The sequence below is a fragment of the Chlamydotis macqueenii genome, chromosome Z, assembly GCF_036417535.1.
Source record: "Chlamydotis macqueenii isolate bChlMac1 chromosome Z, bChlMac1.mat, whole genome shotgun sequence".
Taxonomy (NCBI): domain Eukaryota; kingdom Metazoa; phylum Chordata; class Aves; order Otidiformes; family Otididae; genus Chlamydotis; species Chlamydotis macqueenii.
The window spans coordinates 66285269-66309924 of record NC_141593.1 but is presented as its reverse complement, the minus strand read 5'-3'; the positions used below and the strand labels follow the sequence as shown (position 1 = coordinate 66309924).

General features: G+C 39.8%; 1 protein-coding gene across 1 annotated transcript in view; it reads left to right on the top strand.

The window, feature by feature from the left end:
• LVRN (laeverin) overlaps positions 1-24656 on the top strand; it is a 37803-nt gene that overhangs the window by 2702 nt on the left and 10445 nt on the right. The window contains exons 2-14 of the mRNA XM_086770592.1: positions 5240-5382; positions 6584-6723; positions 9451-9577; positions 11768-11922; positions 13140-13253; positions 16141-16284; positions 16609-16674; positions 16811-16876; positions 17934-18097; positions 19023-19099; positions 21391-21530; positions 22823-22878; positions 24159-24312. Coding sequence (XP_086626718.1) covers positions 5240-5382; positions 6584-6723; positions 9451-9577; positions 11768-11922; positions 13140-13253; positions 16141-16284; positions 16609-16674; positions 16811-16876; positions 17934-18097; positions 19023-19099; positions 21391-21530; positions 22823-22878; positions 24159-24312 — 1546 coding nt within the window. The remainder of the gene's footprint in view (positions 1-5239; positions 5383-6583; positions 6724-9450; positions 9578-11767; positions 11923-13139; positions 13254-16140; positions 16285-16608; positions 16675-16810; positions 16877-17933; positions 18098-19022; positions 19100-21390; positions 21531-22822; positions 22879-24158; positions 24313-24656) is intronic.

Sequence of the window (24656 nt, the reverse complement as noted above, 5' to 3'; positions counted from 1 at the left end):
TAAAGGAAATCCACTGATTGTAGATAGAACATACTGTTTTCGTTACTTGTTCTTGCTCACATTCCTGATATTCTTGAATGTAGTTTGCATATTTTCTCTGCTTTAAAAAGGCTTTCTCTGAATCAAGAGTAGGCAACAGTGTCTTGTTATTTTTTCCTTTACTAAGAATTAAGTCATCCCTTTACCAGCCGTTTCCTAATCTGACAGGGTTCAGTTACACTGAAGGGGTTTTGCTTGCCTTGTTTTGTTTTTTTTTTTTTTAGGAAGTATATTTTGAGCTATATAGTCCGTAAGCTCTAGCAAGCTGTTAATGGTGGAAAAAGTTGGATTTTCATGGGTTGTATAGATCAGCAGTGATTTTAAAACATTCAGTGCCCCTCAGCTGTCAGTACAAAGCCCGTTGCTACTCTGCAAGGAAACCACTATTTCCAGCAGATTGTCCGGTAGCTTTTCTAAAGTGACTTGTACCTGGATCCGGCAGACCTCCGGGGTCTGATTCCTGCGTAGGCTTCTGACTTCAGCACGTAACTTAAAGCACTTGCGGTAACAGACAATGTGCTGTTTATCTACAGTCATGCAGACTCCTGTATTTCTTGCGTGCATTACAAGTCTTAGTTGTTTTTGTAGTCTGTGCTTGTGGAACCACTAGAAACCTCTAGTTTCTGAAGAGTTTAAGCACAGAAAGGCGAGCTTTCAGTAGACAGCTAGATCCTAAAGAGAAGCAAAGTCCCTGAAATGTTCTGTCTGGGCTTTGGCACCAGCTTTTTTCTTAGTTGGATATCCACATTCCTCTTCGCAGGTTGGCAGAATTAGCTAGTTGACACAAAGTACTGTTGCCTGTCCTCTCTCCAAGTCAGAGCCGGAGCACACTGGCAAGGTGGTGTGGGAGAACGGTTCTCAGAGACAGCTGTTTTCAGAAGTGCTAGTGGAAAACAGAATAAACCAAAGCCCAAACTTCACTGAATTTCCAACATGGAAATTGTTTGTTATCAGTTAGATCATTGATTATTGCATGTTTTTACTGTTGTTGACAATTAGTACTACCCACCTGATCTGGTCTTTCTTACAAAAGAAAACCGGGAGTGCTCTTTATGGATCGTGTACAGCCCACATCTGCGCTGGCTGCAGGAGCAAAGGAAGTGAAAAAGGAAGATGCTCCCATTTCACCAGTGCTAAGTATTTGAAAGCTTTCCTGTTTAAATGAGGAATCTGTATTCTGCATACAGGTGGGAGAGCCCATGCCAGGATCTGGGTAGGCAGAAAGATACAGAAACCACCCTTGCCCTTCTGTAGCAGTGCTGGCTCAAACATATACGATGGAGAAGGTTTGTTTTAGCATTGTTCTGCATACAGATCTTGCACTGCTGTGAATGAGCTCATGTATACTGCTCCAGGGTTAGAGCATCCCCGTGCAGCATACTGTTCACATCGGTGATTCAAAATCCTTTGAGAATTTTCCTTGGTAGCCGCTCTGCACATGTCCTATGAAATTTCTGTAAAATACTTGACTGGATAGGGCTGGTATTAACAGGCATGCCAAAATGTAATCGAACACAGTATTTGTGCTGACTTTTATCAGTTGCTTCTGCACCAATTACTAGAAGGAGGGTGAAGAGGATTAGAACAGCATCGGTACAGTTAATTTTGCCTCAGAGCAGGGAGTCTGAAGTTCTTCATAGGTCTGTTTTATGTCAGTCTGTGAGTAAGACCATCAAAGGCATAGGACAGAAATCAGAGCAAATAACAGGTCTGGTGTTTTCTTGGGCTGTATATTAGTCTTGAGCACTGTTCACCTGAAAAAGGGAGCGGGTGCTGGGGACAACTGCTGCACAGAGCTGGATTCTGCTCACTGTAAAACTCCCTTACCTTGAGTCACTTCAGGGTTTGTTTTACAGTTTAATTCTTACATACTTTAAAGTGGAAAAAAGCAGATATAAAAGATGTTAATGCAAAAACTCATTATGCTGTCAGTATTACAAATAACATTATTTTAATTTTCAGAAGAATAATATTTTTGTGCATCAACATAAAACATTTATTCTACAATTATACTGGGTTTTTTATCAGGTGAAACATCTTCCACTAGTCATTAATATACTGTACAGGATGCATTCCTCATTTGCCTTTTCTTGTTTTCAGACACTAACTGAAAAAAAACCCAAACCTGTGTAGTATAAATTATCAGAGATTTAGCCTAAGAGATCCTGTTAGTTGTTTGTTTCTCATTATTTAAAAGTACTGTGGCTTTGATTTTGTTTTACTAGGGGAAGGAGGCATTATATGATACTTATGAAAAAAGAAAATTAAATCTGTGCACAAAAATGCAGGCATAAGGGAGGAATTTATTTGTCTGCTTAGGCAATGTTAGGCTTTTAAAAAAAATAATTTCCTTTTGAGTAATTTGTTTTGTGTGGCAAAAAGTTTGCTAGTAATACAGTTCATGCTAATACCTTCACCTTAAAAAACACAAACAAGAAAAAAGCCCCAACAGTGACTCATTCTGACAAATGATATGAGGTAATGTGTGTTATAAATGCCAGCTATTTGTGTAACATGCATGAAACATTCCTGTTTTTCTATTTGGAGTCCTGCTGAAAAATAACATTTAATCTGTCCTCATATTCCTTTTTTTTATCACAATGCTTTTGATGAATATATGCAATTTTGTATTCTTGAACAAGAATTTCTTGTGGGCAAATTTGCTAAGTGTCTGCATCAGCTTCTGCTGTCTCCTGAGGCAGTAATTGCACTGGTGCGGGGGGAATTCGCGGTCATAGGGTTGTTCAGTGTTTCCCAGAACCAAGCTGTGATTGATTGCACAACTGAATGTGCAAAGCATACTTTGCTGCATGGGAAGAAGGAGGTAGAATATTTTCAGTGATTGATGCCCTCAGTGAAGTGTCACTTTTGCTTCTCCTATGCAACCCTGGCAGAAGTTTAAGTCACTTTCTGTCATTGGATAGGATAAAGGAGGAGAGGAGGTGACGCTTCTGTCTCAGGTGGAGCTTCAGCTGCATTCAGCAAGGCAGCTGGTGGCTGGCACAGCACACACTTGACTCTGCAGGGAATCGGATCCATAAAGAAAATATTCTTCACTGACAGACAAGAAATCAAATACACTGTGCTGCTCTCATTTGAGCCATTCCTCACTTCAAAATAGGCATCGTGGTCCCAACAGTCACCATGCATCAACATGTATTTAACATGGGTTCTTTTAAATGTCATAAGCAGTGTTATGATACAGCACCAGGTATGTCTGTTAAGTGCAAAATGTACCATGTTTTGAGAGTGTAGTGCTTTTACACAGTAATCCTGTTGATACCAGCTCAGTTTCCCAACATCAGCAGTGAGGATTACATAGTGTACGTGAGCTGCTGATGCTTTCAGTGTTGTGTTTATTAGATTGGCTTTGAGCAGGGTTAGATAGTGCAGCTAATAAAACGGCAACAGCCAAACATCTTTCAAAAGAAAAGGACTCCTGGAGGGCTGGCCTTGGGAACTGGGTGGAAGGCATTGCTAACTTTTGTCAATGGAAGCCGGAAGCTAATGACTCTGTTCCTTGGGTCGAACCACACACAATCCGGTATGTCTTCCACAAAGTGATGTAAATATCAGTGGAAAGCTAATCCATTCATTTCAGGTACCAAGAAAAGGGAATCTTAACACATGCAACCTTAGGTTTTGGACATGGTTCAGTGCTACGGATCACGAGCAGGCACAATCTCGCTGTGCTTGTAGGGTAGATCTGACTTGTTACTCCACTGTGTAGGGCATATCTGACTCATTACATACTGTTACTTAACGTATGGCTGCTGTCCCAATGGCTTCTGGCTCATTTGGGATGTATCTCTGCTAAGCATAAGCCTCTGCGAACCTGGTGTGAATACACTGTTAGGGAAAACTTTAACTACAGCTGAAAAATATTAGCCCTGTGATAGTAATGAGATCACTGAAATGGGAGATTATGCCATTCTTGTGTGCCCAGCTACTGGCTGCTACTTGTCTGACAAGTATGGAACGTTGAGAACCATTGCATGTGTATTTTTTCTAATTCCTGGTAAAGATACCCTAATGTGAACAGATGTATAGCTCTTATTTGAAACTTTGGCCATGGGACATGGTGATTTGTCTTTTGATTCCAGCCAGCGTGTATTGCAGGAGAAGAGTCAGAGATCACTCAGACAGATCTAGTCTAGTAGTTAGTTTATTGAGCTTTAATTAATAAATTTAGGTAGGTAAAATATTTAATAAGTACAGATGGATTAGCAGTTAATACTCTGCTATTGGCTACGCTTAAAATCAGTATGGGATACAAAGATTATCGCGTAAGCTTGCTATATGTTACATGCATGCAAAAAATGTCACTTACCAACCTATCAGTGTCTGGTAAGGGATCTCTTAGGCTCGCGGGGTAACCTTGAGAGGTGTCCCTGCTGAAAGGGAGATCCCTGCCAAGCCAGCAGCTGCTGTGGAGGGGGAGCTCAATGGACCCTGATGGCTGCACATATTTACAGTGTAAAGGGGCTGATATGTGGTCGGATTTTCTGCTGTTAATGTAGTTCCCGCCACTTACCAGCCCAGCATCCAGCCAAACCTGTTTTTTGGGTTTCTTGACAAGTTGTCACTGATAACCTCACATAATAGTGTTAACTTCGGTTAGGCCTACTTGCTGAGCATCTGCCTGGACCAAAGTTCAGTTAGTTCAAGCAGGAGGAGTGCGTCCATCTGTGTGTCACAGAGGTCTGGCCCAAGTGAGGCAAGGCTCCATAGCGTAAGGTAGAAAAGGATCCTTTTGAATGCTTTTCTGGGCTTGCCAGTGCACTGGTACAGCACCGCGCCATCAAAATAAGAATGCAGGCATTAGAGAGGAGCAGGTGTAGAGAGAGATTCTAATTATGAAATTAAAGTCGAGCATTTTATCACTTTTGAGTACTCGCCTGCTGCGTGCAAAACTTTAATCAAGTGTATTAAAAAACAAACTAGAAAAGCTCAAATATTTAAAATGTGATTAAAAAAAAAAAAGACCCAATTTAAAAAGACTGCTTTTCTGTAGAAGCATCCAAACTGAACTGTCTGTTGGGCATGGGGATTTAATCATGGCTTTAAATAATAACCAAACCTCTTCCAAATCTATGTGATTGACTTCTTGCTTTTTCTGATTTGGTGTTCTTACGCACTGTGTATTGATTTTGATCAGCTGTAGCATGCTGGATTAATCTTACTTGTATTTTTAATACAGTATGCTGATTGCCTCCCAGCTGGAACCAACGTATGCCAGAACAGTTTACCCATGTTTTGATGAACCTGCCATGAAGGCCACATTTAATATCAGGATTGTCCATGACCCAAGCTATGTGGCTCTTTCCAACATGCCTTCTATTGGTAGGTAAACAGCAAGTAGACTTAGGGGTTTTTTCCCCCACTAAATTATTTTTTAAAAGGGGGTAATTTATCTGAACAGACTATATAATCCAATAGAGCAGTGTTCTGTTGCCCTTGTACTAATGCCTTGAAAATGCACAGAAAATCTGTGCCTATGAATGTAAAAATTTGGAGGGAGTTATTCTCAATTACTGTCTCTGATGGCAATAGTTCCAAAATTTTGTCAGTTGCAATGTGCTCTCCTCTGATTTCTGGAGGCTGTATAGGGTTTAATGCCTGGCATTCACTGCTTAGTCAGTGTCTCTGACTTGCTGCGTGACATCTGCTTAAAGCAAAATGGCAGCCTTAGTATGCAAAGCCTGTAATCGTGATATTAAGGGATTCCTTTCATTCTATGTAGATTTTAAGACATGTTTACAACATAGAAAAACTTCTTTTACCAGACAGAGAGACTGTAGCCTCCTGAGTATGTGCAGAATAAGAACGAGAGGACTATAAGGCTCGGGAGATGCTCCTCCTTCCCTTGTTGGGATCTCATGTGGGATGCATATGGGGTATCAGATTCCAAACAAATTAGTATTCCTACAGAAATCTGCTGGATCTCTTGCCTCCTTCTTAATGGCTTTTTTTTCCCCTGCAGTTCAATGCTGTGAATCTTTATTTTTTACCTAAATAATTTTCAGCTGTCAAAAAGGAAGTTTTATGAGATTTGCATGGAAGCTAAGTAACTTAGGAGTTATAACAGATGGAATCTCTGTGAGAATCACTTGAAGCATTTTCTTTCCCTCCCAGTCTTGTCTATCTCGCCCTTATTTAGAAGGAAGGCATATGATTAAATACTTCATAATTCTTGGGCACACATGACCTCTATTTAAATCATAATAGATCATACATTTTAGAGATATGCAGCATGGGATAAATTGTCCACGGTTTGCCCACATCCTAAAACTGATGCAGCTTGATATCCTTCCAAGACTTCAATTAAGAAGCTCAGGAGTGGATTTTTGGTGTTTGCAGGCAAGGTCATGACTGATACATGGCAGTAGCAATGAGTTTGGCTGCTTGCCTTCTACCAGAAACATATGAAGTTAATGCAGAAATACAGCATATTGAAGAGAGGTGTAAAAAGCAGAAAACACAGAATTCCTTGTTTGTTATGGAAGAGCAATGATTTGAATATTTCTTTGGTATTTTTTCCTAGATGTATCTGAAATGAAGGATGAAAATGGAAGCCTGTGGACTGTTACTACATTTAACACTTCGCTGAAAATGTCGACTTACTTGACTGCTTTTGTGATATGTGATTTTGATTATGTCACCAGAACCGAGCGGAGAAACGAGGTAAATATGAGGCTGCATAACACATTATAGCAGTTTACAACAGAACTTGGCTCTGTGGTGCATCATGTGCTTTAGAAGATATCACAGACATTAACGGTGCTTTCCATTCCAAAACTATTTGCTTACATGGCAAAACTGCTAACATTTATCCTGCAGATATTCTGCAGAAAGCTTTCCGTTAGGACAATTAGTTTATTGTCCTGTGCTGATCATTTCATACAATTCCACAAGTAGGTATGGGCTCTGTATGGTAAAACTTTAGAGGCAGCTACTTTGCAGAAAGTGTTGGTCATAATTCAGGGTCTTCTTAAATTCTTAGCTGTCTTGATTGGAAAAAAATATCCATTTCCACTGCTGTGACAGACCACTGAAGTTCAGTGCCTTGTTCTTCAAGGCCCTTTGAGGAGCAGCGTCATGACATCATTAGGAACAATACTGTGCTCCAAGCATTTCGTATATTAGCCCTTTTATTCTGGAATGGGCACATTTTTTCACCTCCAAAAGTGTCTGTTTTGTGTTTGAAGCTTCTTCATCAGTGAGTATTCAGTTTTGCTCTTACTCCACAATGACCAAAGCTTATTGAGGGAATTTGTAAACAAATATGTTCCATTGGCCCCAGTTGTTTCACTTTTGTTCTTTTGCTGAAAGTCATCAGGGAAAATATGTAGCAAGTTGTTCCAAAATAAATGGTAATCTCAAGCATAAAGCTATTAAGGGTAGCATATAGTTGCTATCCTTAATAAATGACAGCACCGTGTTAGTTTCATGGTTAGCTCACTGTCATCCTACTGGGGAAAGGTGGGACAAGGTGAGAAGATACTGCAGAGGTAATCTAGGAAGCACAACATTAGCTCCTTTTAAAAGTGAAGATTGGACTTGGTATGTCTGCATTGGGTGTGCATGGTAAGGTTTTAGTAGCTGGGGGCTACAGGGGTGGCTTCTCTTAGAAGCTACTAGAAACTTCCGCCATGTCTGATGGAGCCAATGCCAGCCGGCTCCAAGATGGACTCGCCGCTGGCCAAGGCTCAGCCCATCACTGACGGTGGTAGCACCTCTGGGATAACGTAGTTAAGGAGGATAAAAACACCAGTGGAGAGAGGAGTAAGAATATGTGAGAAGAACAGCCGCAGACGCCAAGGTCAGTGAAGAAGAAGGGGAGCAGTGATGCTGCTCCCGGCAGAGATTCCCCTGCAGCCCGTGGTGCAGCCCATGGTGAGGCCGGCTGTGCCCCTGCAGCCCATGGAGGCCCACGCCGGAGCAGAGATCCACCTGCAACCTGGGGAGGACCCCACACCGGGGCAAGCGGATGCCTGAAGGAGGCTGTGATGCATGAAGGGCCCGCAGAGGAGCAGGTTCCTGGTGGGACCTGTGGACCCGTGGAGGGAGTGGCCTGCACTGGAGCAAGTTTACTGGCAGGACCTGTGACCCCTTGGGGGACCCACGCTAGAGCAGTCTGTTCCTGAGGGACTGCACCACATGGAAAGGACCCACACTGGAGCAGTTTGTGAAGGACTGCAGCCCATGGGAAGGACTCTTTGGAGCAGTTTGTGGAGGACTGCCTGCCGCGGGTGGGACCCCACACTGGAGCAGGGGAAGACTGAGGAGGAAGGCATGGCAGAGACAACATGTGATGGACTGACCACAACCCCCATTCCTCATCCCCGTGTGCTGTGTCCTTCTGCACTGGAGGTAGAGAAATCAGGAATGAAGTTGAGCCTTGGAAGAAGGGAGGGGTGGGAGGAAGGTGTTTTAAGATTTAGTTTTAACTTCTCATTATCCTACTCTGATTTGATTGGTAATAAATGAAATTATTTTCATCGAGTCAAGTCTGTTTTGCCCGTAATGGCAAAGAGGAGCTCGGAGGCTGAGTATACTCTGTTGACTGAATATGGTTTATTTTTTCCCTTGTCGATTAAATCCTGATGCTTCCCAACTGTGCTTTTAGCATCTGGCTGTGCAGCTCCTCATGAGACCACGTATTACATTTAGATGCAAGAAATGTGGGGGTTTTGAGCTGCTAGGCACCTGGGGTTTCACATCCAGGGAGACATGATGGAGACATAAACCTTTTCTCAGTCTGCTCCATCACCTTGGGCAAGTAGCGGCCGTCTCCAGTACTGTGACAAAGCAAATGGGCACAGGACGGGAAAGCTTTGCTTGTTGCTGCTTTTTCCATTATTCAGAAGTACAGATGTCGTCTGCTCAGATGTCATCTGCTGTCTCCAGCAGCAATGGGAGGCCAGTGGTCTGTTTCAGGCTGTGAGAAGGTTCAAGAGGAGATATGTGTATGTTTGGACAGCAAATGCTCTCTGAACATCAATTTCTCTCTCTTCAGGGAAAAAGTGGTGATCTGAAGGAAAGTTTGTTACCCAGACTCACTGGCTGAAATACATTGTCTTAAGATGTGTAATTCTGAATAGTTCTACAGCATTTCCCATTTAATAAAAGAAAAACCAGGAGTCTGTCTGTTCCAGCAATGTATAGTTGGATTCAAGTCTCGGCCCTTTGAAGTGCTTGAACTCGCCTAGATTTTAGCGGGATTAGGCTCTGTGCCACATTTTATTACGTACAGCAAAACTTGAGTTGTTTTTTTTTTTTTCATTAAAAGCCTCATTGCATGGTCTGGTGTGGACAGACAGCATTTTCAAACAGTGATTCACAGAAGAGAAGCAAAGAAAATGAAAATATAAGTGTTGTCTAAAATAACACCTCCTTGTTTTATTGCAGATACGTATTTGGGCTCGGAAAGAGGCAGTTAAAAATGGGTATGTTGACTACGCTTTAAATATCACAGGCCCAATATTTTCATTTCTGGAAGACTTACTTAACATCAGCTACCCTCTGCCAAAGACAGGTGAGGTTACTTTTTTTCTTAAGTGCACCAGAAATGGCTTCTGATGGTGTAACATTCATAGAAGCAATGGGTTCTTTTGCAGTATTCTCTTTTTACAGCTTACCACATTCATGTAATGAAACCCCTAAGCTTTAACTCACTGAATTCTCCTTTCTGCATCGTGGCTCTTATTAACCCATCACTCAGCACTTCACATCCCACTCATTCTTTTAAAGCATCATTTCCTAATAAAGGGGCAGATGGGGCTACAGAGCGGATAGAAAGGAGTTGTTCAGTCATGTGGCGATTTATGGGATGCATAGACCATACCAGGGAAGGATGTTGTAGTCCTTGTGTCCTCCTAGTAAATCCATGCTTGCTGTAACCCGTCTCCCCACGGCATTCCTTGCTTTCTTCAATATATCTGTGACTTTGCTGTATGTTCCTGCACATTCCTTCCCAGAAAAAAAAGATTCCTGCAGGAAAACATTGTTTCTACTTACAGTGGACATCAGGTAAGTCAGTTAAGTCAAGAAAAAAGGGTGCCATTTTGTAGTTCCACTGTACAGTTTGTCTCCTACTTTTACTTGGATTCCCAAGGGCTTCAGATTTAATATTATTGGGAAACGTGCTCTTCTGTACAAAGTGCTGGAATATTGAGAGCACAGGAGACAGTTCTTGTTTAAATTGAGTTTTGGACATGCTCGTGATCTTAGCAGATTGCAGGACTGTGGGGGAAGAATTTCCCTCCTTTCTTGACTAGTTTGTGGATTTGTCAAATCTGTATTTTGGCACTTGAAAGAAAGAAATTTTCCTCTGTGTAAAAGTATTATCTCCCAGTGTATTTAGAATAACTTGCAGAATTCTTCACTACACTTCTTATGGAAAATGTAATATATGCAATCTTCACTTATTTAATTTTGTTATCTTAGAATTCATACAAGCTGCTGAAGGGCAGTACAATTCTTTTTCATGCTTGTGTTCTTCTGTTTAGCAGCAATGTTAATACATTCATTTATTAGTATAAAAATATTACAAAATTGAAGTAGAACAACATTTTTGGAGGCTTCCTGATAGGTAAGATTTCAGTTTCACAGAATGCTGTAGTACTGTTGCAATCCCCACTGTAATGTCATGCAATACCAACTGCATTTCCCACTGACTTTCTTTGAAGTTTTGCTTAAAAATCAATAGGATTAGATCAACCAAGAATAGCTCCTTGTAAATGCTAGAGATTTCTATTGCGAACTCAAAATGTGAAATTCAGAATAAACACATTTTGAAAATCGAGGATATTTAAGGGTTTGTTTTCACCTGATTTTAATGCAGTTACAAGTGAGCTCTTTTGCCCTAAGTTGGCTAGGTCAGGGCTGCCTCATCGAAAGTGAGATACTTTTGCTGTAAGCCTGAGGAGGTAAGCCCCACTGAGATGCAGTCTAGCTTTGCTTGGGTTCAGCACCACACTTGGGTTAACTGCATCACTTTTGTACTGGAACTGGCTCATGGTCAGCTGGTTTGGAGTATAAGCCTGTGTCTGCTTTAAAATGCTCTCTGTATCTTTTCCAAATTTTGCTCTTTGCTGATGAGTTTAAACAGTGTATCTTTCTTTGATATCCTTGATGTTTCCTCCACCTCTCACATTTGAACTGGAAAACTGCTCCCTGTGCATAGGGCAGAAGGGTAGTACAGAGGTAGAGGCTCTGCTGTGGAAACAAAGAGATTATGTTTCTACGGCATCTTACAAATAAGAGTGGAAAGGATCCCTCTGCTCACAGAGCTGAAAGAGCAAGATGGCTTTTTATCAGTTACTAGGCTGAAGAAAGAGGTAAGTGTGATCTTTCCCAAACACACGAGAAACTCATATAGAGAAAGATTTCTGAGAGCCAGAAATGAATATAATCTCTCCTAGCACTGGTAAAATACAGCCTTCCTTTTTGTTCAAAACATTTGTATCTACAAAATACGGTACAGATCTGGCCTTCATGGGAATTTATTATGTGACTCCCTGAAAGAGTGGCAATTGTAGATTAAAAGTATGACAAGAAGAAATTTCACGGACCGTTTGCAAGAGCGTTGCCATAATACTACACTAAAATGTAGTATTTTTTAATTGCACACTAAACGAGTATGAGCGTTAAAATCATGTTAGCGTTTTACTTCCAAAAATTTTAAAACTACCTTTTTTTTTTTCCTCTCTTTGAATCAATTTAGATCTGGTCGCACTGCCTGATTTTGGAGCAGGTGCTATGGAAAACTGGGGGCTAATGACTTTCCAGGAATCATCATTGCTGTACCTCCCAAGTGATAAATTCACAAGCAGAAAGGCAATGATTGCCATTATTGTGTCACATGAGCTAGGACACCAGGCATGTGGTAAAAAATTCTGTATATTTATTTGTCTATGAGGTTGTTTCCTTCCAATTGCTCATGATGCAGTCACTGATAACTAACAGAAAAATCGTGACTTGACAGTAGGAGGTGTGAGCACTAGAATGCTGAAAGGCTATTTGATCGTATGTTCCACTGATAAATCAATAATAAAAGCAGGTTCTGTGATACTGCGGACTGCATGACTGCACAGGACTCATTGATACAAAACTGATAATGGGCTACTTATTCTTTTTCTTACACAGTACCTGAATGCCATACTAGAAGATACTGTAGGGATGTAGGGATGACACAGTGCTCTCCATCTACAGTATACTTAGTACTTTGTGGGAGAATTAATGGACTTCATAAGTATTCTTTTGTAATGGCAGTGCATGTACATATTGCAAAAGCTATTTGTTTTTCTGTAAGAAACAGCCTGTGGTGTGATAGAACTAAATTAAAATGAACACATTTTACACTGTAGCTGGACCTTTGTCCAGTTTTCATAGAGATTTTCAAAATATTTCTTATTTGGTTTGGAATTATAATGTAGTTTCACTTTTTATTGACTGTGTTTAATTTGCTGTTGTTTGCTAGAGCAACAACTGTTTGCACTTACTCCACAAAGTTAGTGAAAGAGTTGAACTTGGCTAGTGCACTAGTTACACAAGGTCTGTAACTTTTCAGACCTTCATATGAGCAGAGTGTTTTTATTGCAGGCCAATAAAGCAAATGTAGTACTTAACTATTTTAAAACAAAGTTGTAGTTCAAGTTTTTAAGAATTAACAAATAAAGTACAAATCCACGAGTGATGATTTTTTTGTTAAATATGAACTGCCAAATATGAGTACCTAGCAGCTGTTGTGGAAATGTTATTGCTTACCAGGACAAAGATTTGCTGATTTTGGAAATTGTTATTTCCCCAGTTCTGTTTATCATTCCCCCAACAATTTCCTTTTGTTAAAAACATGGAAAAATGTTTTTGTAATTGCTTGATAAATGTCCTACTTTTAATCATAGCCTGATATTACTTTTCCCAAGGTGCATATTTTTCTACTGAATTTTCATTATTGGAAGGAGTATCCAGCATTTTATGCAACTGATGTGTACACATTAAATAAAATTACTTCAGCATAGATTTATGTATTTAACCTGCAAAAATTAGAACAGCAGTCTAAAGAGTTGTTGAGATATTTTTTCTTTCCATTTAAGTGGTTTGGAAATCTGGTTACAATGAACTGGTGGAATGATCTGTGGCTTAATGAGGGACTGGCATCTTACTTTGAGTACCTAGGAGCAACCTTTGTTGAACCCAAGCTTTCACTGGTAAGTACTAACAGTTACTGAAGTAAGCTAAAGTAACGAAGTTGTAGCATGTACAAAGAAAAGGAAGGTGCAGAAGACATAATTTAAGCCATGGAATTAGTAACTTAACTCCCTTGGGAAAGACCAATAGGTCTTGACTCTTCCCTGGAGGGTCTCCATTTGCTGGGGGCTCTGATCATAACCCGCTCACCTACAGCTGATACAGAGGACAGCTGGGTAGCTGTGATTCTGCAGTGACAAGGAGCTGATGTTTTGCCCTAAATCTGAAGCAAACTCAGCTGCTTCTCCTGGGTCCTGTAGCTAATGCTTTGCCTCCCTGCCTGCACAAGCTCTTTTCCAAGCATCCCACACCTCAGGTATCTTTGCCAGGCAGTGACTAATTAGGGCCATTTTAAATCTATGTACTCTACTGGGTCCGTGAATGTCTGTCTGTGGGTAAGGCAAATGTAATGCACATAGCTAATCTGACAGCCAGGTAAAACTCCTTCCTGTTCTGCCCAAATGGGGATAAGCATATATCTCAGTGTATTAGAAAACTCCATCCATCATTAAATTCTGAGACAGAAGATAGGTGCTGCTAATTGTAGCCATGAGATGGTGCACTTGCCTGGGCAATCATAAATGTCTGTGCACAGTACCCACAGCTTCTGAAGAAAGGAGAAGCCTTTAGTCTGGATAAGCCCAAGGCTGCAGTCAATCCAGTCTCCTTTTTATTTGTTTCAGATTAAATACCTTTGGTACTTTCCTTTTCTACTTCACCAAAGTACTTAATTACATGCTTAATTGGAAACTAATACAGGCATTTCAAACAAATTCTGTCAGAAGGATTTTTAGGTCATGGGGTGTGCTAACCTTCTGCTTTGACCTTCGACAACAGCTCAGTTTATTCTCTGTAATGCAATATTTTAATGACATTTAAAAGTGTAAAGGCCACCAAGTTTTTTACTTGGAAATAAATACTTGTCTCCTTTTTCATTTTAATCTTTTCAGTTAGAAGCTTGCCTTTCTAAAATCAATAATTGCCATTTTATTTATGTTCATAAAGTAAACGTTGAGTTATGTGATGTGCCTTGGAAATCCAGAGTAAATTACTCAGATGTGAGAATACAGGGCTTGTGCAGTTTTGTCGGCCATACACATTCACAGAATGACACACTGGCTGAGGTTGGAAGGGACCTCTGGAGGTCATCTGGTCCCGCTTCTCTGTTCAAGCAGGGCCACCTAGAGCCAGTTGCCCAGGACTGGTTCCAGACAGCGTTTGAACATCTCAAAGGATGGAGACTCCATCACCTTCCTGGGCAACCTGGTGCCAGTGCTCGATTACCCTCAGAGTGCAAAAGTATTTTCCTGTGTTCAGGCAGAGCCTCCTGTGTTTCAGTTTGTGCCCACTGCCTCTTGTCCTGTCACCGGGCACCACTGAAAAGAGCCCGGTTCCGTCCTCCGTATACCCTGCCTTCAGGTATTCCTATACATTGGTGAGATCCCCCTGAGCCCTCTCTTCTCAGGCTGAACAGTCCCGGCTCTCTCAGTGTTCCCTCACAGGGGAGTGCTCCAGTCCCTTCATCATCTTTGTGGCCTTTGCTGGACTCTCTCCAGTACCTCTGTGTCTTTCCTCTGCTGAGGAGCCTAGCACTGGACCCAGCACTCCAGGTGTGTCCTCGCCAGTGCTGAGTAGAGAGGAAGGATCACCTCCCTTGGCCTGCTGGCAACACCCCTTTTAATGCAGCCCAGGATACCACTGGCCTTCTTTGCTGCAAGGGCACATTGCTGGCTCATGTTCAAGCTGGTGTCCACCAGGACCTCCAGGCCCTCTTTTCTGCCAAGCTGCATTCCAGCTGGGTGGCCCCCAGCAAGTACTGGTGCCTGGGGTTGTTCCTCCCCAGCTGCAGGACTTGGTGCTTCCTGTTGCTGAACTATAAGTCAGCCTATTTCTCCAAACTGTCCACGTCCCTCTGGATGGCAGCATGACCCTTTGGTGTTACCAGCCACTCCTCCCAGTTTTGTGTCATGGTACAGTCTGCCTCATGATCTGGATCCTCAGTGAAGATGGTAAACAGGACTGGACCCAATATTTGCCCCTGGGCTGCACTGCTAGTTACTGGCCTTTGTGCCACTAGACTTTGTGCCACTGAACACCGTCCATTCACAAACTGAATGATGAAAATTAAATTTACTGGCTGTTTACAAGGACAAAAATTGGTCAACATATTTGATCCTGTTAATTGCAAGCTTGTGTTCTTCCTAAGTAAAAGTGCTCAAAGTGACTTGCCATCTTTTAAAAATTCAGGTTTTTTTCTTTACCTTTGTAATAATGTCCTGTCTTAGAACAGATGCTCAGCTGGGGGAAACTGAATAATCATTTGACAAAAAGAGAACTTACTCATTTACACCAAAGGAGTTGTGTTCTCTCCATATTTCCTACTGGCTAACAGCACAAATGGTGCGTAGTTAAGCCTTGCTACCCTCAGTAGCTTAGCTTTCAGGGTTGTTGCTCTGGGCTCCAGCAGGAGAAACAGAGAATTTAGGAGGAAAATTCTGCCATATTAATGACATACAGATGTAAATGAGGTAAAAGTTTTCAGTTCTCAGTATTTATTCATTTGCTGATTGATATAGTTGGTTTAGTTTTCCCTGAGGATTACAGTGTAATTGTCTTTGTCAGGCCTAAACCCACAGTCTTCTCAGATGTAAAATTTTCACTGATTACTAATGTTACACTGGATGTACGGTCCCTTTTACTTTGTGGGAAAGTTAAGGAAGGGGGAAAAGGATCGTTCCTTGTTTATTGACAAACTATTTCTATTACTGCTAATCCTGTAATCTACATTCTTTCCTCAAGGAAAGGTATTTTCTGTTCAGCTCACTTAGGTTTGTCTTTTTCTTGCAGGATAAAATCTTTTACGATCACGTTGTACAACCCGTCTTAAGGGAAGACAATGAAATAGGAGTTAGATCACTGTCAGAGAGTGAAGACAAGATCAAAGGACCATTTTCTTTAATGTCTCTGTTTGACAGCATCACATACAACAAGGTTAAAAAAAAATTTTTCCATTTCTTATATATTCTGAATAAATGTTACAAAGTAGGTTTGAGAGAAACTGTTGAATTACTATGCTTTTTATAGGTTGTTTTTATAGGTTGTCCTTCAGAATTTATTTCTTCTGCATACACAAATTTATTGGATGTCGCAAATCTATTTGGCTATGAAGGAAATGGTGAAAACATTTTTAACCTCTGTGAAATACGAAGATTAGGAGTAGCCTGACTAACTTATCTGTAATATAGTTTGAAAAAATATTGCAGTAATAATTGCAATATTAATTCATGTTGTCTCATAGCTTTGTTTGTACTTCAGGGGGCTTCTATTACCTGGATGCTTTCTGGTTTCCTGACAGAGAAGTTGTTTATCAGAGCACTTAATGTAAGTTTGAAGAACTAACTCCTTCATCTTGATCTATAAGCTTGAAAATTACAATTGTACAAATTGCTGTTTGCCTCGCTAATGTTTTTCATTGAATCCTCATGAATTCTGATACTTCTGTTTTGTGTCTGTACAGTCATATCTGAAAGAATTTTCCTTCTCAAATGCTAACCAAGATGATCTCTGGACCCACATACAGATGGTACTCATTTTATCTCTAGTATTCTTGCTCTGTTATTTGTCGCAGTCCAAACTTAGGGCATATACTATTTGTAGAAGACTGCACTGGAATTTGGCTGTCTCTACTGCTGGCTTTCTCTCGCATAAAGTTTTTATTGCTCATTCTTTTGGCTAATGACTTTACAAGTGTTTATTTGGCTGCTTTGTTGCACCTGTTATCAGTGGAGCTAAGTGCAAAGAGTAGGGAGATGAGACAAGAAATTAGGCCAGGTGGAGTTTTGGGTTTCATGGAGATTGCCTAAGCCTACATGGAATTGCACAGCCTATTTTTCTAGAGCTTAAGTTTTGCCAGATCAGAATGTGTGATGCTCTGGGCTTGATGATCAAAGATGCTGATATGTCACAGATCCAGCAAAGTCTATACCCAGGGCAGTAAGCTCAGCATTTCACCCTTTGCTGTTTTGGCAGAAATCTGAATAAAAAAACAGGTGCTAATAATAGGTTTATTTTTAAAAATTCTACTTTCCTGTTCCTCTAAAGAAGGCTTCCACTGTGTTGCAGACTCAGTCTTAGGTTAAGAATGAGAATGCCACTGTTTCAAATATGCGAGGCTGTCACATCTTTTAAGCCAACAGAGACTGTACCAATTCACACTAGTTGGGACTCTAGCTTTGTATCTTTTTCAATTTGTTTTTACTATTCAATTTGTTCATTAGGTAGTCAAACATCTTTGTGCTCCAGCAGCTTTATTTGAATGAAATTAACAAATGAAGTCTGTCATAGTCATACAGCGTTATAAGTACATTAGCATTAAAAAGAGGGAGGTTAGCAGTCAGTTCATAAGAATGAGAAATGTCATCTCAGTATTTCATAATTCCTAAAAAGACTTATGCTGTTTTAATGTCAATAATATCCTTTGCACTTCGTTACATCGTTTTTTTGCATGAATCAAAGACCAGCAATCTGCTAAGCAGATTTATTTTCTCTAGTACATTAGAACAACACCTAGAGTGTTGCTGAAGCAGTATCAGTAAGTACTTGTTTATAATAAATATTTCTAATTCCTGTTTCTCTTGCAGGTTGTAGATGCACAGGATGAGGTTCAGTTGCCAACATCTGTAAAACAAATAATGGATTCCTGGACGTGCCAAAATGGGTTTCCAGTTTTAACATTAAATATAACTACTGGCACAATCAGTCAAGAACAATTTCTTAATAAAAGGAATGAAAACAGTTCTTACAAGTATGTTTAGCTTGTGTTTTTATTGTATGTTTATATCCTGTTTTTTTTTTTCCTGGAAACTCTTCAGTTAGGATCATCTGGTTTTTTTTTAGTTTTGTGTTTTTTTCTTGTCATGGGCTGTCAAGTAAAATCTGTTTGAATCTGGAGTTTGCAATAGTTTTGCAATCCACTTGGTTCACCAAAATATTGCTTTCCTTTTGCAGTGACTTTTCCACCCGCATCATGGCTTTGTAAGAACAGACAGAGGCCATGAATAGATTGCAGGGCAGGAGTTTTGCCAGGCATTTTTTTGTTTCCTCATCCCTCAGTTGTATGGACTGGGAACCTGGATGAACCATGCTGTAGCTTCTTTCCAGTGCACATATTTCCAGTCTCTTCTGCTTGGCAAGGATAAAGGGGTTGCATTTGAGTACTTGCATAAATGACTCATTTCTCAGGAAGCACTGAGTACCTGACATGCAGCTTTAAAGTTCCTGTCAGTGAGCCTGGTGCTTTTGAAAGCTGTGCTGCTTATTCAGTTGGCTAAAAAATGGTGATGGAAGGAGCTAGCTGCCTTTGGTCACCCGTTTTGGAAACTCATGACTGGAGTCTGAACTTTCACGAAATTCAGCAGTTGTCAGGAGTGCTGGGATGCATGGGCAGGGCCTATAAGATGAGTTCTTATGCAGGGAAAAAGCATAAAGGAGAGCAAAACCCAAAGCAGTTTTTTCATGGCTGCTATTGCTGGTCTTACAAGCCTTTGAGGAACCTAAGTGCTGATCCAGCGTAAGTACCACCATCTGGTGAGGTTTTGTGCATCAGAGAGGAGAGGAGGTAGATGGAGATTCTTGTAAGAAGGAGCTCATCTGCAATCTAGTTTACCGTCAGCTGAGAGGGTTTTTTAAAGCATAAGAATTAATTATATTATCTTTTTTTTTCCGTTAAGTAACACGTGGATTATTCCTATTTCTTGGATGAGAAATGGATCATCGCAACCCTTAATGTGGCTAGATAAAAGCAGCAGTAAGTAATGTATTTGCTCACACATGCTAAAACCAAGCACACAAAAAAAAAACCAAACACACCTAACTCTTCTATAAACAGAGCATATATTTGAATTGAATAGGGAGATAAAACTTTGTTATAGAAATGTTTGTTATCTATTGTGCTAATTTTATATTACAATAGCAATAGATTTTCAAATAGGTTAATATATTGGGCTTTTCTATATTGCATCAAACTTCAACGTATGTTTTTAATAATATCGGAGAATGCATATTATAACTAGAGATTTCCACAATAATTTTGATTTTGTCATTTTGTACAAAATCCAAACTTCTAGCTCCTCATGCTTCTGTATTATGCTTACCCTAGCAGATCCCACTGATGCTAATGACAGCTTTTGAGTATAGGTAGGATCTCAGCTGTGATATATCAGAAAATTATCAGCTGAAGTAGTAGATAAAAGACTGAAAAAAAATTTAAACCAGCTGTGTGAAGTGACCCAACATTGTTACACATGGATATTTGTAAAAACAGAATATTAGTGTTTTCAACACCATTTAATTTAATTTGTTTATGCAAATTAAATGCAAAAATGCTCTTTCCAAAAGAGTAACATTTTTAAAAGTTTCAAAGGCATTTTCGTTAGAAAATGGAAAAGTTAGTTTTATGGGCATCTCCAGTCAAATAAAAAATTCAGTTCTTTTTCATCTCAATGCTTTCCAATAAACAGCTGTATTTTTTGAAGAAAGAATAAATGTGATCATTAGAATTGGGTAATCATATTGCTTTGGCAAATCATCCCTGGACTTCATCAGGTTTTGAATTAGTTAGAAGGAGATGCAGAGACTGATGTGTTTGTGGGTGCTTAAGAGCATAACTGCAATATACTGTGTGCATATTGCAGCTCTCCACCTTGTGTTTGCAGTGGTTAAAACCTACTTTCCCTCTTTTTTGGGCAATAAGATAGCTTGAGTGATCATTTCACAGTATATAGACCAGTAAATAAGCAAACAGTGGATCTTTATTCCTCTGAATGCTTTAAAGTTAAATAAACCAGTAATTGCTATGGTGAAAAATTAGGACATTTGTGGAAAAGAGTTGCTAGGCTTGCTTAGTCATGTGCTAAGCTTGTATTATTGAAGTGATACGAATTCTGTTTCCTCAGCTATTATGAGACTTAAGAGCTACAAAAGTTATGAAAAACCTCATCATGTTGCATCTGCCTGAAGGGACTACGATAAAGTAGAAATTCAGTCTCTAGAACACATTCCACTTGTGTTTGAAAGCCATGTATCAAATTTACCAGACACTATTCAGTCAAGGAACTTGGATTCACGTTTTAAGATTTTAAAAATAATTATTTTCTTTTTGACTTTTTGATGCATAAATAAACCAAATGGTTTCTTACAAAGGTAGAAATGGTAAGGGTAATTTTAAATTCAGTTACCATTTTGTTCCTGTGAGATTAAAATGGCTTCCAATGGAGAACTGTTATGTTGTCATTCAGAGGTATTCATCGGAATGGTTTTGGAAATGAAAATTATTAATTAAATGCAAATGTCTTAAGAGAGTTTGCCCTCTTAAATCAGGATGACCATAGCCAGTTAAAGCAGCATTTGAATCCTCTTCTGATGAGGCAGCTTAGAGCATTCAAGGCTGCACCGGCTCCTTCAGATGTACTTTAGGCTATCAGACAAGCACAGATAAAGTAGGTAGTAATGAGATGAAATGGGACTGCAGAAGGAGGCCTTTAATGCATGATATAACTCAAACACTACAGGACTTTTTTATTTATTTAATTTTTTATTACTTGCCTCTTGCATAAACTTAGCTGTTTTGCTTTCCTTGATCTCTGTTTATGTGAGCACTGATAGGTGGTCACTTCTTCCATGAGGTACTGCGCGCTGTGTTTTGGAGCAGCGCTGGCAGCAGCAGGTGTGCTGGGTGTGCATGCTGTGCAGCAAGCATGGGAGGGTATTGCTCCTTATCCAGACTGGTTTGTTCTTGGGTAAACTTTCTGAACTCTCCCAGCTGCCTGTGAGCTAAAGAGTAGGAGCAAAGTGGGTCTTCAGCCTCCCCTTTGCCATCTCAAGGTGCTGAGTACATGAGGGGTCAGTTGTGTGCTGAAATTCTGGTGCTGTCCAGAGCAGAGATCCCAAATTCACTGAGCTTTTGGGGGATTCTCTTTGAGTCCAGCCTCAAACTTATGTCTCAGGTCTCAGAGGAGTATTGAGTCCAGTGTTTAAAAATGCAAGAGAATTTAGCGGGGCACAGAAAATAAAATGATACATTTTAATGTCACTTTACAGAAGTCTTTCCTGAAATGCAAGTATTGGAGTCAGAATCTGACTGGATCCTGCTAAATGTAAATTTAAGTGGATACTACAGAGTGAACTATGATCAATTAAACTTAAAAAGAATAGCACACTTGCTTCAAAATGATCCGAAGGTAAGATCGTATTTGTTTTCTCGAGCTTATAAACAGACTCTTTCCATGTATTTCTTCTTGCAGATCTTTCCAGTAATCACACTGATGAAAACCTGGAATAATGAGAAACTTATGTATTGAGAAAGCCTTTTATTTCCACGTTTACTCAAAGTACAATATTTCTACCAGTGAAATTTAAAAAAAAAGATTGTCTGATTTGGGTTTTTTGGTTGAGTGGTGTTTTTTTTTCCAGTGGAGATTTTTCTTAGAAGAGAAGTTCCAACCAGTTCTACTTGGGCTCTTTCAGTCCTCTATAGACACTGTCACTCAGAGTAGATTTCGTCCCACCTCAGACTTGCCACAGCTTCGGCTGAAGGTGAAAGCAGTACAGAACAGCCTATATATATGGCTGTATGTGGGGTTTCATAGTATTTAGTGTTGCCTAACCCTAGAGTGAGCCAGAGGCTCCAGTAGTAATGTCAGCTCATTAGTTTTGGTAAGAACAGTGAGAAAGTTTAAGCTTTCAGCGTAATAGTAATGAGTGCAGTCAGATGACTTCTCTGGCAGGTCTGGACACGAGGCCGATCAGAGCACATGGTGTGTGGTTAAACCTTCTTACAGCACTCTGGCCTCCTTTCTTCTAGACTTTTTTATTTCACTGCAAATCTAAGCCATCAAGAAATGAGATGTGTGCTGACTTGGGGCCGTTTTTTGGCACTGATCAGTGGTAAGGTTTGCTGGAGCAGTGTCTCAGCCAAAGGGACACAGTAGCAGGGAGAAGACGAGGAGGGACCAGCAGTCCTCGTGAGAACACAAGCTGTAGGCAGGGGTTCACCTGTGGCTCTGCCTCAATGCTTTAGTTCATGATCGTGCCAGACACACTGCCCTGAACTAACCTGAGTACATATTCCGAACTGAAGCCTCAAAAGAAAAGAATGTTCCAAAATTATATAACTAGGATAGTTTTACAAAAGTTAGCGTTTCCATAGTTTAATTTTCATTACAGCATGCAAGTAAGAGGAGTCTTGAAATTCCATGCTTAAGGTACTGTAGCTATATATTTATATATAAAAATATATTATGTAGCTTTGTATTTATATATTTTATATATATAAACATCCCTAAAAGCACGTACCTAAAATGCAGGTTCTTCGTCTTAAAATGCAGGATCCATTTTATGATGTTTTGTAGAAGATTTTGGCTTAGAAAATGTGTTACGGACTTGTCTTATCCTTCTGAAACATAGGAAAGCTTTTTTTAAACTCTTAATGACATGTTCAGATGTATTAACGCCACATGAATCCTTTCTGCAGGCTATTCCCGCTGTCAGCAGGTTCCAGCTGATAGATAATGTTTTTGCATTGACACAGTAAGTATGTTTCAAATATGTCATAGAAAATGATTAAACTACGTGATTGCATTCAGCATTGCTAACTCTGCTTCCTTCGTTCTTATGTGTATGTGCCTCGTAAGAACAACAGCTCTTTTGACAAAATGGTAGGGGGGTTAAGTATTTAATTCATTCTTCTGTCAGTGCCGAGTGATTTCTTTCAAAATTTCTTTTAACTTTTGTTCTAGCTCTTAGGAAATATTTTAAATAATGGCACTGTCATGAGTTTTTTAAGGGACTAACCTATATTTTTTTTAGCAGAAGAAAGATTCTGAGTGAACATTCTGAATTTTCCTTAATTCATTCTCGGCTATCTCAGCTATGCTGTCCTGCATCACTCTTAATACCTCTTTCATTTCCCTTGCTGATGGATGACTCGATTGTTCATGTATGTGGTGCTAGAAAGGTCAGCACTACTGTAAGGGGCTGAAGAAGCAATAAATGTGTCTGTGCTTCAAACGTACCAGAGATCCCAAATGCATCAGACACCTATGAGGTGGAAGCTCAGGGAGAAGGTGTCCAAAGCATCCTACCTCCTCTCAGAGCCTGTGGAAGTAGCTCTGAGAGGAAGAAGTAAAAATTCCCATTCCTCCTCTCATACAAATGTCCTTTCTCAAAAGACAACTCAAACCTATAGCATAGAACTGTGTCCCTATGTAAGTACACTAGAAATGTTTCTGTTCTGGAGGAGAGGGCCTTGAATTGGAATTTTGTTGGGAAGGAATGAATTCCTTGCTAATTCCACACTGAGGCACAGAAATGTCATGCTGAAGTTGTTAATTCCAAGAATAGCGTGCATGTGAATTAAATTGTTTGATTTTTACAATAATGTATATTCCACAAAAGAACCTGTAATGAAAATATGTTGTTTAGCAATAAAAATACAAATGTATTATAACTCAAAACAGTGCTCTTTTCCTTCACTTCATTCCAGTGAGACTGACGCATGCTGTAACTGTGCCTATACTGTATCCTGCAGACACAAGCAGAATACAGTCAGCACACTGCCATACTTACTGCCATGATTGTCCTATTACTTTGATAGTGGCACTGTGCTCTGTAATAAATGTTTTGAGAGCTCAGCTCTTAAAGGCACCATTGTTTTGTATTTATTTTATTTTTCCAATGTCTTTTCTAGGTCACTCTCCATGCAGTATCCTGATGGTTTATTGTCACTTTCTTAAATAAACAGAAAGTCATGGTAGGTAATTAATGTGAATAAGTATGCTCAGGTATGAGGCTTTTTTATCTTCAAATAGGTTTGGATACATTCAGATTGAAACAGCGCTTGAACTAACAAAGTACCTTGCCAGAGAAGATGAACTCTTCATATGGAATGTGGTATTGTTAAACCTAGTTCCTGAGAATTTGGAAAGTACTCTGAAGAACTATGAAGTATATCCACTTTTAAAGGTATCATCTTTTACATCTGTTGGCAAAGATACTAGACTGTTTAAATAAATCAGACTAAAATGAGTGTAATGATGACTATGACGAGTCGTAGTTCATGTCATTCCCTTTGCATGATTTTGTCAACTTTTTTTTTTAAATAGGAGGAGGTACTTCTGTGTATATATTAGTAAATGATAAATATCATTGAATCATGAGCAATTCTTATTGCAAAGCTGAAATCTATTCACATTCTTTAGATTAAACCTGATCCTAGGTTTTTGTAAAACTGAGGATCTGGAAAATACAGCTATAAGTCAGTAGTAAATAGACAGTAGTAAGTAATAAGGGTAACACTGCTGTGTGTA